This window comes from Micromesistius poutassou, assembly GCF_964030765.1.
Source record: "Micromesistius poutassou genome assembly, chromosome: 1".
Classification (NCBI taxonomy): domain Eukaryota; kingdom Metazoa; phylum Chordata; class Actinopteri; order Gadiformes; family Gadidae; genus Micromesistius; species Micromesistius poutassou.
In genome coordinates this window covers 2,268,037-2,287,603 of record NC_140271.1, presented here as the reverse complement: position 1 = coordinate 2,287,603, position 19,567 = coordinate 2,268,037, and the positions used below count along the sequence as shown (strand labels likewise).

The 19,567-nt window shown below is 43.1% G+C and overlaps 2 protein-coding genes across 2 annotated transcripts; both read left to right on the top strand.

Moving 5' to 3' along the window:
- Positions 1-222: 222 nt before the first annotated feature.
- On the top strand, positions 223-9,572 carry kat2a (K(lysine) acetyltransferase 2A). Its single transcript, XM_084470031.1, has 18 exons — positions 223-467; positions 754-877; positions 1,044-1,189; positions 1,381-1,470; positions 1,637-1,818; positions 2,246-2,437; positions 3,292-3,398; positions 3,894-3,998; positions 4,592-4,728; positions 5,133-5,341; positions 5,938-6,064; positions 6,150-6,260; positions 6,494-6,637; positions 6,731-6,845; positions 6,950-6,986; positions 7,135-7,198; positions 7,288-7,372; positions 7,941-9,572. Exons 1-18 carry the CDS (start codon positions 243-245, stop codon positions 8,132-8,134), a joined length of 2,394 nt encoding a protein of 797 aa, XP_084326157.1. The 5' UTR covers positions 223-242; the 3' UTR covers positions 8,135-9,572.
- Positions 9,573-10,040: 468 nt separating this feature from the next.
- Positions 10,041-18,858, top strand: dhx58 (DEXH (Asp-Glu-X-His) box polypeptide 58). Its single transcript, XM_084488697.1, has 12 exons — positions 10,041-10,181; positions 11,383-11,574; positions 12,734-12,938; positions 13,548-13,732; positions 14,330-14,443; positions 14,550-14,685; positions 15,032-15,217; positions 15,487-15,737; positions 15,885-16,196; positions 17,381-17,571; positions 17,656-17,749; positions 17,952-18,858. The coding sequence occupies exons 2-12, from the start codon at positions 11,398-11,400 to the stop codon at positions 18,135-18,137; spliced, it is 2,037 nt and encodes a 678-aa protein (XP_084344823.1). The 5' UTR covers positions 10,041-10,181; positions 11,383-11,397; the 3' UTR covers positions 18,138-18,858.
- Positions 18,859-19,567: the final 709 nt, after the last annotated feature.

Genomic DNA, 19,567 nt, shown 5'->3' with positions numbered 1-19,567 from the left:
CTGTTTGCATCCCTGTCCTTGGCTGATTGGTCACTATTATATTTGTTGCTATTTATATGTCACTTCTTAAACGTTGCAATGGCATTGATTGAAAAAAATAAAGTGAAAGCAAAAATGGAGCGAGTGTTGTTTTCCTCACATATATACTACATCGCCCAGAATGCATCACACCACTGAGGGTGAGGCAGCCGCAAAAGCGAAGAGAAGAAGAGTCTACTACTGGGTTGCAAAGAAGCGTGGATATGTCGGACCCGGCGGCACAGGCCTTGCAACCGCGGCTTCTCCAAGCCCAGTCCAGTGGGTCTGCCGGTTCGAACACTGCCTCTACCGGTTCTGGGTCAGCGAATAGCGACCCGGCCAGGCCGGGCTTAAGCCAGCAGCAGCGTGCAAGCCAGAAGAAAGCCCAAGTCCGAGCTTTCCCACGGGCAAAAAAGCTAGAGAAACTTGGCGTATTCTCCGCATGCAAGGTAGCTAGCTTAGCTAGCTAAAGTTATCCACAACAAAGCACTGATAGATGTTCGTTTATACGTGTCATGTCTGTTTAACATTCGATGTTTACACTTGCATACCATTCAGAAAAAAACAACTGTTTGCAAAGCTACGGTTAATGTGTGTGCATAGCGAGCCATCAGTAGGATGCTATACCTCATCAGCTGTTTGAACGGGTTGCTAGCTAGTAATTCATGGTTCGCATATTATGGCAATGCAACTTCAGGGGTATATTCAATGTTATTCTTACGTTGCTGTTCTCAGGCCAGCGATACATGCAAGTGCAATGGCTGGAAAAACCCAAACCCACCTACAGCCACCCGTATGGACCTTCAACCACAAGCGGCCAGCCTAAGCGAACCCTGTCGCAGCTGTGGACATGCTCTGGGTACAAAATATCATCCCTTTCCTTTATACAATGTAAAGATGCGGTTGTTAGCCGCTGATAGAAGCATACATAATATGACTCAAGTTAATGACGCTGACACATCACTTGAGGTTGGAAGGGATCTTATTTGACTAAGTATGTCCTTTCATCGATACTGGCTGTGTAGCTGACCATGTATCCCACCTGGAGAATGTGTCGGAGGAAGAGATAAACAGGCTGTTGGGGATGGTCGTGGACGTGGAAAATCTCTTCATGTCCGTACATAAAGAGGAGGATACGGACACCAAGCAAGTCTACTTCTACCTCTTCAAGGTAATTGAAAGCTGTTACCATACTCTATCAATAATGTGACCTCTACACACTGTTGTCCTTATTGAAAATGCCTTCATTGGTAACATAGTAGATGTATATTAACATTATAATACAATGTGGGACTAGGTAAACACATATCAATATGTAAACAATGTACAAATCAACCTGCTATCTTCCATTTTCTTTGATAGCTGCTGAGGAAATGCATATTGCAGATGAGCCAGCCAATTGTGGAGGGGTCTCTTGGAAGTCCTCCCTTTGAGAAACCAAACATAGAGCAGGTAAACATGTGTTGATGAAACACTCACCTCAGAAACTCAACCATATGTGTACATTGTAATGTTACTAGTTTAAAAGTAGAATGTGCTGAGGGTGTTGAATTGAACCATTTATACCTAAATATGTGGTTATTGTTTATTTGTTTATTTAACTTGTCTTTTCACAAAGGGGGTGCTGAACTTTGTCCAGTACAAGTTCAGTCACCTGGCACCAAAGGAGCGCCAGACCATGTTTGAACTCTCCAAGATGTTCCTCTTGTGCCTCAACTACTGGAAGCTGGAGACCCCCACGCAATACCGCCAGCGCTCGCAGAAAGACGATGGCACGGCTTACAAAGTTGACTACACAAGGTTTGCACACACACATACACACACACATGGGTGGCACCTTTAATTGCAAATTGCCATTTTGGCCTTTTCAATTAGCTGATCATGAAAGGTTGCAATTAATTTCTACAAAAATTTAACAAATCTTATTTTTATTTTTTTTACACCTGTTACATTAAAATCATCATATTTGAATCTCAATGAATAATCACAGTCACATTATCGGGCAAAATAATCGCAATTAACATTTATCGTATAATCATGCACCCACCACACAGCAAAAATCGGACACAACCACTGCACCCACTGTGTTGTCCAATGCTGTTCAGTATTTTCTTTACCTCCCCCCCCCCCCCCCCCCATTTGGTTCACAGCAGTTATTTGGGACACCGGCTATTTTTCCTAAAACTGATCTTGTGTATCCTGGTCTCTCGCTCTCTGTGGCGGCTAGGTGGCTATGCTACTGCCACGTCCCCCAGAGCAACGACAGCCTGCCTCGCTATGAGACCACTCAGGTGTTCGGCCGCAGCCTGCTCAAGTCCATATTCACGGTGACGCGCCGGCAGTTGCTGGAAAAGTTCCGTGTGGAGAAGGACAAGCTGCTGCCCGAGAAACGCACTCTCATACTCACGCACTTTCCTAAGTGAGTGCCGCGACGTGTGTGTGTGTGTGTGTGTGTGTGTGTGTGTGTGTGTGTGTGTGTGTGTGTGTGTGTGTGTGTGTGTGTGTGTGTGTGTGTGTGTGTGTGTGTGTGTGTGTGTGTGTGTGTGTGTGTGTGAGAGAAACAACCCAGGAAATAACTATGTTTCAAGATTTTATATGTGTCGCAACTAGCACATCAATAGAACAATGATCAGCAAACGGCATTTAAGGAGATGAATTTCCTGACATTCAGGCATCAACGACAGTGCAAAAGAAGTAAAGAGCGGAATACATGATTGGTTGTAGGGATGTGAATAACTCAAATTTTTCATGGTCGAATAATCAGTGGGTGGTATGAACGAATAATCGATTATTCGATGTGTGCTGACATTCACAAAGGCAGCCATGGATCATCGGCAAGAAATCACTCAATATCTTAAACGCAAAAAAACAAACTTTAACAGTGATCAGTGTTTGTGTTGTAATATTGCTACAGAACCAACATTAGTTCCGGCAGTTAATTCTTGTTTATTTGAATGGGAAAAAATGTTAACAGTCCAAATGTTAAAAATCGACTTTGACCCTCAGGAACGAATAATCAAATATTCTGACCCATCCCTAATTGTTTGTATTTGATTTCTTGCAACCAACAATTTACCAACCAGTCAGAATATTTACAAGGTTGATTACTTTTATTAACCATGGTTTAAATATGTATGAATAATCAGTGAGGGAAATTTGTAAATGAATGATGGGGAACTGTTACTGTTATGCTAGACTATTTTCTATTTTTATTTATATTTAATCCCTTGTAAATTTTGTTCTGGGTCCTAAATGTGTTTGTTTGTTCTTCAGATTCTTGTCTATGCTTGAGGAGGAGATCTATGGGGAGAACTCTCCCATCTGGGAGGCTGACTTCACCATCCCCGCCTCGGAAGGGACCCCCCTCGGACACCAGACAGGTGAGGGACTCATAATCCCCCTCCCTTTCTCCCGCCCTCCCTAAGTGACTCCTAGACAGTGCCTTAGAATGTTGTCTCTTTACGAATGGAAGAATGTACTTGCCAAGCATTCTTTTAATATACAACCCTGGAATTTGTAAAAAAAAAAATCATCCTCCATAAGATTCATGCTTTGTTTAACTTACTGTTGTTTAACATGTTTAACTTACTGTTTAACTTACTTCACAAAATAATAATAATAACAACCCATATACTCTGCCTTGAATTGTAAATGATCTAGAGTTTCACAGTAAACTGCTAAATGTTGAACCTGAATAATTTAGTAAGATAAATGACTTGGAAATAGAATAATAACAGTATTTATAATTGGATGATGTTGCATGTGTGTATTTTGTACCCTCTGTTGATCCCTGTGACCCATAATGGTTTAGCTGGATGAACAAATGTGATTTGTCACCATTGATCTGACCGATGACTGTTGTCTGTGTGTCGCAGGGATCAGTTCTACCTCGGTGTCCCTCACCCCCTCCCTGTCCAAGGGCATGAGCGGGGTCTCATCCCTGGGCAGCGCGGACAAATCCGGGGCAGAGCCCACCACAGGTCTGCGGTCCTGCTGGAAATATCACACTGCGGTGTCCCACAACACCCCCCTTACCCCTCTAGCCCCAGTCTGTCCCTCTACCCTTCAGCCTTCACGCTACCACAATGTAGATAGTGTGTTACATTGCCCTAGCATACACAGGGATCCTTTCCATAAGGGATGGGTGAAGGAGGGTGGCAAAGTTTACAAAAATTACGTTCAATATATTCAGAAGTAATTATGCACCGACATAAACAAAGTGATGGCCCCAGAGTATTATCTAATTAATTTGTCATGACACTCATTTCAAGGAAATCCTTAAATACAACATTAGCCAACATTAACATTAGTCAGTGTCATACTTTTATTGCATGATTTAGTTTCTTCTTGTCTTCTTGATCATTTGAAATGAGACATTCCATTGCCCAATTTTAACCGTAGAATGTGTTTTCTTAAGATCAGGTGCAAACTAATGATGCAACGCTGTAGCACAACAAACCCAGAAAGCAACATCAACAGGCGCAACAATAACAACAATAACTGGTCCATTCAACCTCCGTTAAACAGACCACCAGGAGCTTTACTGTACCTTTGTCCTTGCTCTGCCGCTCAGGAGAGAAGCGCAAGCTTCCAGAGGCGATGACCTTGGAAGACGCCAAGCGGATCCGCGTGATGGGCGACATTCCCATGGAGCTGGTCAACGAGGTCATGATGACCATCACCGACCCCGCCGCCATGCTGGGCCCTGAGGTGAGAGCGTCCACCCTCTGCAGACCCCCGCAACCGTTTGTTAAGAACCATTGGAACATCCGACTTGTGCACAATATTGTGTTTACAACTTTATTTGTTGTGATGCGTCTCCTATGATATTGTTGAGCACCTCAGATTATTGCAAGTATTTCGGATACATTTAGTTACACTTTACTCTGCCCAGTAGTTCTTTTAAGAAACTTTATGATTTCCTTTTTTGTATTACTACAATACTGATTTGTATGCTTCGCTTGTTCACATCGCAACGACTGACGGTGTGATAGTTAAATCCCATTTATTTCAGTTAACACAGCTATCATCCGCATTCGATCAACGTCGACCGGTCAATAGGTTAGCATCGCCACGTACCTCATACCTTATTCCCCCCCCCCTCCTGCGCCCAGACTAACCTGCTGACGCCCAACGCCGCCCGCGACGAGACGGCCCGCCTGGAGGAGAGGCGTGGCATCATAGAGTTCCACGTGATCGGGAACTCCCTCTCGCAGAAGTCCAACAAGAAGATCCTGATGTGGCTGGTGGGCCTGCAGAACGTCTTCTCGCACCAGCTGCCCCGCATGCCCAAAGAGTACATCACCCGGCTGGTGTTCGACCCGTAAGTACTTGTACGGAGGGACGGACGAGGACCCCAGATCAGCCATTAGGAGGTTTATTCGTAAACGGAGAGTTCAGTTCAGTTCTTTTATTAGTCAAATGCACAACATAACAGGCAAGCAGTCATAGCTGAAAATACATCTTTGTGTTCCAAGCTCTCCTTAACGATGCAAAAAATATTTTAAAATTAAGTAGTATAAGAGTAAAAAGAGTAACAAAGAACAAAATAATAGAATATATGTACAGTAAAGAACAGCGAAGACTATTGGCATTATTTTGTTCTCTATGTAGCTTGGAGGGGAGAAGGAGAAGTATGTATGAACACATTAGGGCTCTAGGGTAATGCAAGTTCTGGTTATTTCTCCACAGTACAATTAACTGTTGTTGTCCTATGAAGCCTTTAAGCATGGTGAATACAGAAACTCGTCGTTAATGAGTAGGTAGGGGATGGGCGTCTTCTTACTGGTTAGGCTGCGGAGATTCAAAGCCAGTGTCTTTCAGCATGGTTTGAGTTACATTGCACTATTACTGCTCCCGCAACTTGTTACTCAACAGATTTTTTAATGGAATCTTTGTTGTTTTTCCCTCTTTGTGCAGGAAGCACAAGACTCTTGCACTTATCAAAGACGGCCGCGTCATCGGAGGCATCTGTTTTAGGATGTTCCCCACTCAGGGCTTTACAGAGATTGTCTTTTGCGCAGTCACGTCCAATGAACAAGTCAAGGTGTGTGTTTCTGCTATTCAAACACGGCCGGCGGTCCCACGCTGATGAAAAGGCTCTAACCGCCGCGTTGTGTTTGACTCTGAAGGGCTACGGAACGCACCTGATGAACCACCTGAAGGAGTACCACATCAAACACAGCATCCTCTTTTTCCTCACCTACGCTGACGAGTACGCCATTGGCTACTTCAAGAAGCAGGTGCAGCGCACGCGGCGCCCACACACGCGCGCGCACACACACACACACACACACACACACACACACACACACACACACACACACACACACACACACACACACACACACACACACACACACACACACACACACACACACACACACACACACACACGCGTGCACATGAAAGGCCTCGTCGTTGTCCCGGCTGCAAGGTGGCTCATATTCTCTTTGTCGACCCCCCCCCCCCCCAGGGCTTCTCCAAAGACATCAAGGTACCAAAAAGCCTTTACCTGGGCTACATCAAGGACTACGAGGGCGCCACGCTGATGGAGTGCGAGCTGAACCCCCGGATACCCTACACCGAGCTCTCCCACATCATCAAGAGACAGAAAGAGGTACACGCAGCCCCCCCCCACGGCGTCAAACCGTCACATTAGGGGCGGGAAGCCCAGCACGGTGCTGAACGTGTCCTATGTGTGTGTGATCAGATCATCAAGAAGCTCATCGAGCGGAAACAGAGCCAGATCAGGAAGGTGTACCCGGGCCTCACCTGCTTCAAGGAGGGAGTCCGCCAGATCCCGGTGGAGAGCATTCCTGGCATTCGTAAGTGTGCGGTGTTTGTTGTGCGATTGGCTTGTGTGGAAAAGCTGGAATGTCGTAGTCAAATCATGGGATAACCCTGATTTTGGCCTTGTGTTTTTTTTTAGGAGAGACCGGCTGGAAACCAAGTAGCAAGGACAAATGGTAAACGTGATTATTATACTCTACGGTTACTGATCACTAATGCGCGCCTCTTGGCCTGTAGTTGTAGGAGGATAAGTGCTACTCACTGCCAATTCAATAGTTTCTCCCCAAATTGTTGACCCTTTCTTATGATTTGTGTGCTCTGCAGTAAGGAGGTGAAGGACCCTGACCTGCTGTACAACATGCTGAAGAACCTCCTGGCCCAGATCAAGGTACCTTGATGTCTTTAAATACATTGACAATGGGCAACGTTGTGGGATTGATCAGCCCCTGACCAGGCCGTGTGTCTCTTCCGGGCCAGACGCACCCTGATGCCTGGCCCTTCATGGAACCAGTGAAGAAATCCGAAGCGCCAGATTACTACGAGATCATCCGCTTCCCCATCGGTGAGTGTACGGTTTGGGTTTGGTCTCATTTAACCAACTTAAAATCTGCTTCGCAAATCTTTTTGATTGTTAGAACCTGTCTCAGCCTTCTTGATCATTTTGTTGAAGTGATCTTTTAGCTGAAACTGAGTGACAGTTTTAGCTGATCCGCCATGCTCTCTGCTAAATAAGTTTGCATCAAATAACAAGGAAAGCAATAAGTAGCTGCAGAGAGAATTTAACTCCAATCACTGACATTTAAAAGCAGGGTCTCCTACCTATTGTTCCTTTTTAGTAGTGTGACCTATTCATACACCTGCACGTCCCATCAAGAATCAAACTCTTGGTTTGGTTTTAAGTTATTTTGCATTATTGTGGAGCAACTGTCAGGTGTTTTTCTCACTGTTTTTGCATTGTTAAGGGCCTTGCTGTTTTTTCTCTGCTGTTTATTGCCTCGGGCGTAATCACTGCCTTCTCGCACGGTTACATACTCCGATATGTCGCAACTAGGTCAATTTCAGGTTGTTGCACGGCCAATCCCTGTACGAACCATCGGAAGCTTCTCCTAAACGCTCCGTCCCCCATGCAGACCTCAAGACCATGACGGAAAGGCTGAAGAACCGCTACTACGTCACCAAGAAACTCTTCATCGCCGACCTGCAGCGCATCATCACCAACTGCCGGGAGTACAACCCCCCCGACAGCGAGTACTGCAAGTGCGCCAACACGCTCGAGAAGTTCTTCTACTTCAAGCTGAAGGACGGCGGCCTGATCGAGAAGTGAGGCGCCGTGGAAACCGCGCGGGAGCTGACCCCCGTCTGTTCCGCCTCTCCTAACGTGACGCGGAGGGGCCAAGGCGGACGCGGAGAGACGGACGACCGTAGGAGAACGCGATGGATGTTTTGAGACTTAACGATAGGGGCCAACCTGGGCATTACGTTTGTGGTAAATGTTATCCCTCCTCCTCTGCCCGTCAAGTATTCCTCTGATACCCGCTATCTCATCTGAAATGCTGTAATTGAAAAATAACTGTTTTGATGCATTAAACGTACCAAAGTTATAGGTTCCAGTAAAAAAAAGAAAAGAAAATGACATTACGTGTTAAGGTCACGCATGGATGCAATTATGTGGTTTTGTTTTTTTAAGTCAACATTGTGCCCTGATTAAAAAAAAAAAAAAGTACATACGTTTGTTTGTACACCAGAGACTGGACCTTAGGACCTAAGCCACCGTTGCCTTCTGTTGCTAATATGACACTTGAACAGGCCAGTTTACCAGAGGGTTATATGAACATCGGTCTTATCAACAAGAGGTGCAGTCATTTTCACACATTCTCGTCAAACATGGGCAATTGTTGCACTGGTTAACCTAGTTACCCTCTCGGTTGACCCCGCCTACCAGTCAACCATTCACCATCGGTGGAAACAAGCAGTTCAGTTAGGACATTACATTGCCCCTCCCTCCCCATCTCTTTCAGGATTGCATCTGTTTCACTGTAATATGTTTTAGTAGGAGAGTATTTCATTTTAAAATTTCATTTAAAAACGCTTAAAAGGCCGGGTTTACCTGTTCCTTTGAGCTCCTCCTAGATATCCTTTCTTGAAATATTGCATCTTTTATTTTAGGATTACTCTAAAAAGAAACCAGTACTTCAATGTGGTGCTGATATTGCATTGTTTGGTTTAAAGGTCAAGTTATCAAGTTATTCTGGTTTATAACTCATTCCATACCGACAAGCTTTGGTTGTTACAGCATGGCAAAAAAAATGAAAACACAATTCATTCAGTATTCAATCATAGCAGTCAGACTCGACTTCACACGTCTCACACTCATGGTGCAAAGTGTGTGGGTCATTTTATGATAATGATTTGGTATGAAGAATGCAGACCAGTGTCTCGGGTGAACGTGCTTGTTGATTGTTGGATTCACTTTGTATGTATCTGTTTCTCCCTCTATATGTCTGTGTGTGTATGTGTGTGTTTGTGTTTATTTTGTACTTGAATCATACTTAGCTTTGAATAACTTGAGTCATGTCAGTGTTGCATTCTTCAGGGTTGTCGGTTGTCTCTTAATGATCTACATATGCTGCAGTACAGAATCGTATTGAAGAGGACAGAGTGAAACTTTAATCTATATAGCAACTATTACTGTCTAGTTATAGTATACATGCCAATCTACTGTAACTGTAAAACCTTAATAAAAGTTTTTTTCTATAGGTCTACACGTTGGTACGGTTTCAGTCGTTTGGATTTGCTAGCTATTGTGTAAAAAAAAAAAATGCAAAATTGTATTCTAATAAAAACGAACCCTTCTCAGTGATGCAAATTCCCAGAAGCACAGTGTTAAGTTATGTTTTCCCAACTAGTGCCTTTTAAGGGGAATCCCGTTTCAGAGCTTCAAGGTCCTATCACCATTGTTTCAAATGTAACGTTAAAGTAATTGCCTTTTGCTGGACACTTTTTTTAATTATTAGACGGAAAAATACGTTCAAAGTAATTGACAAAGCAGGTTATTTGCCCCTGTCACTGCATCGGTTGTACCTCAGAAGCCCCCCTTCATGGTCCCCTGTAGCCTATAGAGGAGTGCGGAAACATTTTATTTTCGTTTTCGTTTCCCCGTGTACAACAGCAATGCAATCAGCTGTTTAAAGCGGTGTAGCCTCCCTTCATGGCCCACTGTATAGAGGAGTGCGGAGACATTTTCGTTTTCGTTTCCCCGTGTACAACAGCAATGCAATCAGCTGTTAAAAGCGGTGTAGTCCAGTCCTAGGGCACAGAGAGGACCGCGGAGTTGAACTTAACACAGCAGAATACTCAATCGGACCCAAGGGGTAAGCTTACGATCTTGGATTATTGTTATGTTGAATTCAAGAAAGGGTCAATGTCGATTATTAATGGTGATTGTTTTTATTTTAGGTCTAGATTTGGTTCTTATTATTATTCGATTGAATGTTTATGTAAACGTTGGAGGTGTCTGGATGGGTTGCGACACCCTTACTAACCTTTACTATTAATATATCATATTGTATCATATGTTAGGCCTACTACTATTAGGCCAATATCTGCTTACAAAGACGATGACATTTTAAAGAACCAGCCTAAGAATGCTTTTTCTTAGGCCGTTTTGAACAACTTTAAGATACTATGTTTAGGCATTTAGGCATTGCCTATTATAAAGTAGGCATCAAGACCTCTTATTTATTATTCCAAGGTAGGCCTACTAATGAACTATATCATAGGCGTTTGTTAGGCGTTTAGGTAGCCTAACACTTTTACAATGAGAGTAATTAACACTAGTTAATGCAGTTGTAAGCAACAACTAACAATTACATGAGTTATTAACCGTTAACTAATGGTCTAGTAATCCTTTAGGTTTTCATGTTTAATAATGGTGTTCATGTTAACTTAGGTAATGTTGTTCATTTTAACCAAGGCATTCATTAATTTCCATTCATTTAATAGGGTAAAGGCTAACCCTAACTGTAACCCATCAACCTTAATCCTAACCCCTTCGCTAGTTCTATACAATAATGCTTTAAACTGCATTAACTGATGTAAATGAATGTTAAACAACATACCCTTATTGTAAAGTGTTACCCGTGTTTAGATGTGTATACCGTGTTGAAAGAACATCCTTTGTGTGTGTCGTTTCAGCATGACTCAGTCATTTCAAATGACTCACTTTAACCCATTAACAGTAAACCCTAAAAGTTCAGTTCAGTTCAGTTCAGTTCAGTTCAGTTTCAGTTTATTGTCCCCTAAGGGAAACTTGTCTTGCAGCCAGGTAACATACAGGTACAGTAGCACAACAGATAAACACACATACACACAAATAATAACACCAACTACTATAAGTAAAAAAAACACTGTTACACTACTACTCATCTAGCAAATTGTGCAAATTTAGCAACCGCATTGCACTTGGAATAAAAGGCCTACGTCATATTTATTACACTTGAATCTCTCAATTTGAGACAATTTGAGTGATCATTATTTTGAATTCATGCTGACGCAATTCTCGGCACATAACAGAAATCGACCGACAGCATGGCAGACCTTCAGCTGCGCGGGTACCAAGAGGAAGTGGTGGAGAGAGCGGTTCAGGGGGAGAACGTCATCATCTGGTTGCCCACCGGAGGGGGCAAGACTCGGGCCGCCGTCTACGTGGCCAAGAAACACCTGGAGACGAATTCCAAGGCCAAGGTGGTGGTCCTGGTTAACAAGGTATACATAGATCAATGAAATATGACATGACATATAGCATAAGATAAACCTGAATTTATCCCTGGAGGTAAATGCAGGTGTTATTGCAGCAACAGCAGTGATAATTGTACACTGGAGGGGTACAGGTAAGAATCAGAGAACAGAACCCAAACCAAGATAATGAGAATATAATTCTAAACTAGGACTGCAAGAAGTCACACAAGGTATTCACAGCCCATGCACCGCCTATCCCTGCGGTGGCCCTTTTCAAGCGGATCAAGGGTGTAGTCATTACTCCACAACGGAACTATGCCTCTGTCTTTATTCTTCAGCACTGTTGTTTGTCTCCCATAACTCACACAACACACAACACACACACACACACACACACACACACACACACACACACACACACACACACACACACACACACACACACACACTTGATAGGATAGTGTTTGCTTATCAGCGTATAGGCCTATTGGATTTGCCATAACTCAGTCATTTTTTACACAATTAAAACCTTGGGATTTAAATACATATATAATTTGCATGAAAACGGTGTGTCATTTGAAGGTGGTGGTTCTGAAGTATACAATTCTTGAATTTATTCCAAAATGTTCATTGTACAGCAAAATCTTTCCTGAAGGACATTATTGGTCCAGAGGCAAAATGTTCAGCATGAAAAAAAAAGTCATTTACACCAAGTTTCAGCAGCAAGGGTTGATCGTTTGAATTTGACCAGTCGTTATAGTGCCCCCTATGGGTATGTCGACACCAAACTTTTTGGATATCTATATATACCCCAAGTCCTGTCAGTCTGTCAATAAATATAAATATGTACTTATGTACAGTCTATCCATAAAGATACAAATATGAATGAATTCATGAATGAAGGAAGGTATGAGTCCATGCCTAAGTGGGATTCAGTTTTCATGTTTGCATCTATAGGCCTTAGGATAGTGTAGTTGCTAGGGTGTTCTTCTCCCAGCCAGAATGTTCTGGGCTCGATCCCCACCTGTAGGCATCCTATAGCAATATTCTCCTACCCCACCCTGCTCCTTGGTGACTAAATAGCAGTATTCCATGTTGTTCAAGTATCCATGTTCTTACTCTTACAATACCTTTTGCAAAAATAATTCAACAACTGCTATTGACCAGGTGTTGATATTTCCTAAAGCTACATCTGGTGGCACAACATTACACCAAAGAGTTTGACCCTTACCTGGGCAGACAGTACAAGCTGGTCCAGGTCAGTGGAGACTGCGAGGAGAAGGACTTCTTCAGTGCCGTGCTGGAGGACTCGGACCTCGTCATCTGCACAGCACAGATATTGGAGAACGCCTTGGCCAGCCCCGACGAGGACAGACACGCTGAGCTCTCTGGTAAGACGTCCCGTGGGTTTATTTAAGGTTGTTTTTATATTTACATTTCCTAATTTCGAAGACAAATATAGCTTGGAAGTGAGGCTGAGCACAATCAAAGCACATTCAAATTTTGTCTCGTTTGAATATTACAGATTTATAGCACCCCTATGGGTGAAGTAGTTCCAAACTTTTTGGAGACCTGCTTACTTATATGTTGCACAATCAGGGACTGAGAGGTGTTACCACGGAAACATGATATCCGCTATAAATACGAAGAGGTATGCACACTCATTAAATACCTAATTACAGTAATTCCAAGTCGTATCCTACAGACCGAAGTTCTTCAAAGCTGTGAAGAGTAATTAAGGGAGTCAGAATAAAGTAATATTCTCTTTGTATTTTAATTAGTAGTAGTCAAGTGCATACATTCAAAAGTTTTGATTTGATTAGTTTTACATGTATGAGTATGAAGTATGAAGTAGTGAAACACTTAAACACTCCGACCTCCTTCTACATTTAAAATAACCCACTATACAGCCTTTCTCAACATATATGTACAGAGTTCAACATCGTTCAACATCGTCTTCAACGCCCGCCCATTGGCCCTGTTCTTTTCTCTCCTTGCAGACATAACTCTGCTGATCATCGACGAGTGTCACCACACCCACAAGGAGGCGGTGTACAACAAGATCATGAGACGCTACATCGGCAGGAAGCTCAGAGGAGAGCGCAAGCTGCCTCAGATCCTTGGGCTGACGGCGTCACCGGGCGGCGCCAATACTCTACCGCAGGCTGTGGAACACGTCATGGAGGTCTGGGCTGCCTCGACACATCTGTTTACTGTGATCATGTCATCGTTAAGCAGACGTGTTTATACAAAGCGACGTAGACACAGATTCCTAGGTACTTGTCAATACAGGCACTGTAGGTAAGGTAATTAAAAGGTGTAAAGAGAGAGAGAGAGAGACTAGAAGAGAGCAAGAAAAAATAGTCTGCTCTCCCTACCTGCTCCCTCCCTTCTCTAAGTCTCGCTGCCATTGACAACTATTTCATTTCACGCAATTGTGATTATCAGGTAAGATGGATTTGTCGAACCAATCACGGAAAAGATACCCTTATTGGGCAGAAATTAGCTGGGAGAGATCCTAGATCCAATCCTGGACTGGCTCAAGTCGTTATGTTATAACTAACATTGGTTTATAATTGTTATGGTCTCAACCCATGGAGCATGACTCCAGTACGCTAAATGCAAAGCTCGAGCAAGCTGCGGTTCACGTCTCCGGCCAAAGGGGCCAGAAATGGGAAGAAATATCTCTCAGTCTTACACAGAGCACTTTTAAATCGATGGACTTTAATGTGTGTTCTCATTATGTCACAATGACCTGACCCCTCTCATTTTCCGGATCCAGATCTGTGCCAACCTGGACTCGGCCATCGTGTCGGCTGAAGTCCATGCCCCGGAGCTGGCAGCGAAGGTGCCGAGGCCTCACACCAGTTTCGACATCGTGGAGAGAAGACCCGAGGTGAGTTCAGATTTCACCGTATCAACTGAACATCATTTGAATGTCATCTATGTTTGGTGTTGAAGAAAGACACACGTTTGTTTGTTTGTTTGTCCCCGACCCGTAGGATCCGTTTGGAGATCATTTAACCTCTATGATGCTGCAGATCCATGAGTACTTGTTCTTGGCGTCCCCTAGCCTGAAGCTCCGGGAGATCGGCACACAGGATTACGAGGCAGACGTGGTCCTTCTAGAAGAGAGCGGTAAAGACATCCACAACCCCTACTCTATTTCCCACCCAAGTTTACAAAACCACCTTAAAATGTTATTTTGTTGCTTTGACACGTTTACCTAAAGCGACTGACCATGTGTCTTGACTTTGAAACACTACTATTTCACTTTTCTACTGCAGATATTTACTCCATAAAAGAAATAAAATATAATAAAAGAATAAAATGCACCCATCCACGATTAAATCCATCCAGGGCGTTGTCCTTTATAAATTATTTTATTCTTGTGTTTGTGTGGGCATGTGTGTGTGTGTGTGTGTGTGTGTGTGTGTGTGTGTGTGTGTGTGTGTGTGCGCGCGTGTATGTTTCTCTTGACAAGGTGTGAGACAAGGAAAACGACTGCTGGCACAATGTGCGCTCCACCTCAGGCAGTACAACAATGCCCTGCTCATCAACGACACCCTGCGCATGGTTGACGCCTACAAGTCGCTGGGGGATTTCTACAGGACCAAGGAAGACACGGCCATCGACAAGACCGACCGCTTCCTCATAGAGCTGTTCAGAAGTGAGAGAGCAGTGTTACAAGCCACCGTTCAACACATTTCGCATTTAATTCTTTAACCAGTTCATTTGAGTGATCATGAGGCAATCGTGTTGTGAACAGGTTTTGCCTAGAATTATGTATTTATGTTCATCATTTCATTTAGAAGAATTCACGTCATAGGGTCCTCAGCTTTTATGCATTTCTCTCTTCACAGTTGTAAATTAAAATGATTGTGTTGTAGTTTTATTTCAAATTGACGATTGATGTTTCTGGTCCTGTGCCTAAAACAGAAAACCAAGAGACGCTGAGGAGTCTGGCAAGTGATGTTCGCTATAAGAACCCCAAGATGGCACAGCTCCAGACCACTCTCCTGGATCAGTTTGGCGAGAGTAAGAGCTCCAGGGGCATCCTATTCTCCAAGACCCGGCTCAGCACCAACTGCCTGCTAGACTGGGTGTCCGGTAATCCAGCCCTGCAGAAGGCCAACATCAAAGCGGCAATTCTGACCGGCGCAGGCAGTGGCAACAACTGCATGTCCCAGGTATGTTCTGTTTGTTATTTCCTCAGGGTTAGGATTAGGGATGGATTTAACAAGATTCTTTCAGAAGAACATTTGGCCGTAATCCCCTCACCATTTTCTTTTGTTTCTACGCTTGTGTTGTCGTCTTGTGTTGTCTGTGTGGTTCAGAATCAGCAAAAAGACACAATCCGAAATTTCCGCAATGGTTCCCTCAACCTCCTGATCTCCACCAGTGTGGCGGAAGAAGGACTCGACATCCCAGAATGCAACCTGGTGGTGCGGTACGGGCTGCTCACCAACGAGATCGCCCAGACGCAGGCCATGGGACGCGCCCGGGCCACTGACAGCGTGTATTCCGTGGTCGCCCAGCAGGGGAGCAAAGAGGTCCGCAGGGAGCTCATAAACGGCGTCAGGGTGAAGTTGATGGCAAAAGCCATCGCAGCAATCAAAGAGATGCCTCACATGGAATTCCGCAAGAAAGTAAGTCAAGTCATGTCAAGTTTTATTGTATAGCACATTTAATATGGTGGAGAGTACAGACTCAATGCGCTTTTAAAGGGGGAGTTCGGGATTTTGGACATCGGTCCTCATTTCCAAGTGAGCCAGTGTGTTATTCATCATTGGAGACCGTTTTCAACACTTCTCATTCAGTCCTAGTTGCAGAAATCGCTTGTGCTAGGATAGCGCAAGTCAAGCGGAACTGCTAGCCTGCCAATAAAAACAGTTTTACCCACTGCACAGTACACCTGAGGCAAACCAATTATAACGCCAGACTATCTATATAAATGTCTGTGTTGATAGAATAATGTTAGAAATAAAACTACCCTTGCATCGCATTGCATTTAGTTTATAATCCCTGTAGTTGGAAGCAGGCTACGGCAGCGGCAGACTGATATTACCTGGAGTGCGCTTCTCTGTTTACATTCTGCTGTAGTGAATTGGTTGCTACACCGGAGCAAAGTGAAATTCCGCTGCTGCTGAGGAAGTCCCTCAAAATGTAATACGATCATTGTGATACAAGGATAGTTTTATTTCTATCATTATTCTATCAATACAGACATTTATATAGATAGTCTGGCGTTATAATTGGTTTGCCTCGGATGTACTGTGGAGTGGGTAAAACTGTTTTTATTGGCAGGCTAGCAGTTCCCCTTGACTTGCGCTAGCCTAGCACCAGTGATTTCTGCAACTAGAAGGACTGAATGAGAAGTGTTGAAAACGGTCTCCAATGATAAATAACACACTGGCTCACTTGGAAATGAGGTCCGATGTCCAAAATGACAGAACTACCCCTTTAAGATAAAATTCTAAGATTGCCAGCCCACTATCCTCTATGTGAACCAAGGGGTTTCAAGTTTAGGATCCACCCTATAGTGATGTCACACGTGGGTGTGTCCACCCAGATGAATGACAGATAGATCAACCTACCAGCCCACCCAGTTGATAATCCTGTTTTTTAAAGTTTCATGCATACAAATAAATCAGGAACTCAAGATTAATAGAAGATCAGTACAATAAATAGGTATATAAAAATACAAACAAATAAAATAAATAATTCTAATGATGTATTTATTTATGTATCTTTGTAAGAAAAAAGCCCAAGTAAAAGCGTAGTATTCCTGGGACAGCCCTGGTCACCGTTTCCCTATTTTCTCCCCATCTAGATCGCTGAGATTCAAAAAGAATCAATGATGTGCTTGAATCTTGCTGCAATAAATCTACAAGAAAGGAAGAGAGTTAACAGCAGCGCCTTTATTAAGATCCTTTGTCGAAACTGCTTCACTCCGGTGGCCACGGGCGACGACATCCAACTCATTGACAATACCCACTACGTCAACGTCAACCCTAATTTCGAGTGAGTACAGCCTTTTTTTGGGTCTACAAATCATTTTAAAAGATCACAAATCGATCCGTAACCACAATATTGGTTCCGTCTAAGGCTCTACTACAAGACCGGTGGGGTAATCCGTTTTGAAAAGACTTTTGTGGACTGGGAACCTGGCTGTACCATCAATTGCTCGAAATGCGACCTGGTATGTTTTCATTTGCATATATTAATATTGTTATATTACTTGAGTATTACATTATGTAAGTATTACTTACTAATGACTAATGAGCATCGAGATGCATTCAGCATTCAATTCTCTTCGTCTGTAAGGTTACACTTTATATTGCTGCTCAGTGATTTCAGAAAACGACAACTTTTTTTTTTTCTTGGAATGCATGCTTCTGCAGAAATGGGGATATGAGATGCTGTACAAGAAGGTTGCGTTGCTTGCCAATGTAAGTATCAAGGCCTTTGCCCTGGACACCCCGGCAGGCCGAACAACGGTTAAGCAGTGGAAGAAGGTTCCATTCGTTGTCGAGGACTTTAACTTCATGGAATACTGCAAAGAGCGTCCTGGAGACCCTTTTAATTGACACTGCTCTTCCTGCTGGGAATTGTGGGTAATCTTTAGGCAAATTTTTGCTCAACTTATTTATCTTCCTCCTGCTTGCAGGATTTTATGAAATATTTAAGTCCCTCTCATGTGTTTTTCATGTTTTACACTCGCAGTCCCTGCTGCTACATATCCATTTCCAGTCCCTGCAGTGCATGCAAGTACGGTTCAGTGATATTTGGTGACTGGTTATGCCTGCACTTTGTAACTTTGACTGCTTATCCACGAGCCAATCCATCCAGGGAATTTTTTCGGTTAATCATTTTATTCTGTTCCAGTCTTTTCACCTTTTCTGTGGAAACCTCAGACGGTAATTGACGTTTGAAAATGATAGATAGATAGATAGATAGATAGATAGATAGATAGATAGATAGATAGATAGATAGATGGATAGTGTCATGTGGCAATGTGAATGCTACACGCCACCTAAGGTGGCTGTTCTGGGCTCCTTCAAACACAAGGAAGAAGGGGGGTGGTGTTGTAAGACGGTTTATTGTACGGTTTGCAGACAACGATACGCAATGGACAGGGCGGGTCTTCTCTTGACTATTTGCTAAGATGTTTTGTTTTTTTCAAGTTGTACTTTAGTACTTTTATCCAAAAAGATAGATTATATGAATTGACGTGTGAAATAATAATAAAAGTGACTTGTAAACTACGATTGTCAACGAAGATTCAATAAAAAAAATAATGTCATCTTATACTGTGGGTCAGTCAATATCTACATGTGAAATGAAGCAGGTTGCCTCCTAATAATAACAACAACGAGGAAGAATAGATGGATAGATATATAGATATAGTAGTCTGGCTAATAGCTGTATAATGAGTAGAAAATATATCAAAATATTTTATTGAGGAATTATACCACTACAATATTACTGTTTTATATTTTTACTTGTATTCAATTGACCACGAGATGTCACTGTTGCTTCTCCTAATTGGGTAAGCGGGCGGTCTTCCTTCTGACGCTCTTGCCGAGTGCAAGTGTCACTGTGGCAATTACCCCCGCTGTCTGTTTCTATGTTCGTCCTCTAAACGACGGTTCGAAGCCATGTCTGAAACAAAGTCCGGCGTGACGTGATTCTACAACACAATATCGACTATAATGTGGAAAAATTCTAACTAAATGCAGGGGGTTGGCCTACACAGTGTAATTAAACTTTTGTTAGATTTATGGTATCAGCATAAATCAAAAATAGCCTACAAATTGGACTCAACACGCACCTTAGGAGGATAGGCTAGACATTCCCACTTTGATGATGATGTTGATTGATTATTGTTGTTCTTGTAAAAAACATTCCCTGTCATTTTCCCTTCTGCTGTACTCGTGCTTTCGACTCGGATAGGATGAGAGGAGAGGAGCGGTCTTTGATTGGCTCTCATCAGCCTCAGGCTCTATAATCAGCCACG

Coding starts and splice junctions, on each gene's coding strand:
- kat2a (XM_084470031.1), top strand. CDS start 243: ATGTCGGACCCGGCGGCACAGGCCTTGCAACCGCGGCTTCTCCAAGCC. Junction 468..753: donor GCGTATTCTCCGCATGCAAG/GTAGCTAGCTTA, acceptor TGCTGTTCTCAG/GCCAGCGATACATGCAAGTG. Junction 5,342..5,937: donor ACCCGGCTGGTGTTCGACCC/GTAAGTACTTGT, acceptor CTCTTTGTGCAG/GAAGCACAAGACTCTTGCAC.
- dhx58 (XM_084488697.1), top strand. CDS start 11,398: ATGGCAGACCTTCAGCTGCGCGGGTACCAAGAGGAAGTGGTGGAGAGA. Junction 15,218..15,486: donor CCTCATAGAGCTGTTCAGAA/GTGAGAGAGCAG, acceptor TGCCTAAAACAG/AAAACCAAGAGACGCTGAGG. Junction 17,750..17,951: donor ATTGCTCGAAATGCGACCTG/GTATGTTTTCAT, acceptor ATGCTTCTGCAG/AAATGGGGATATGAGATGCT.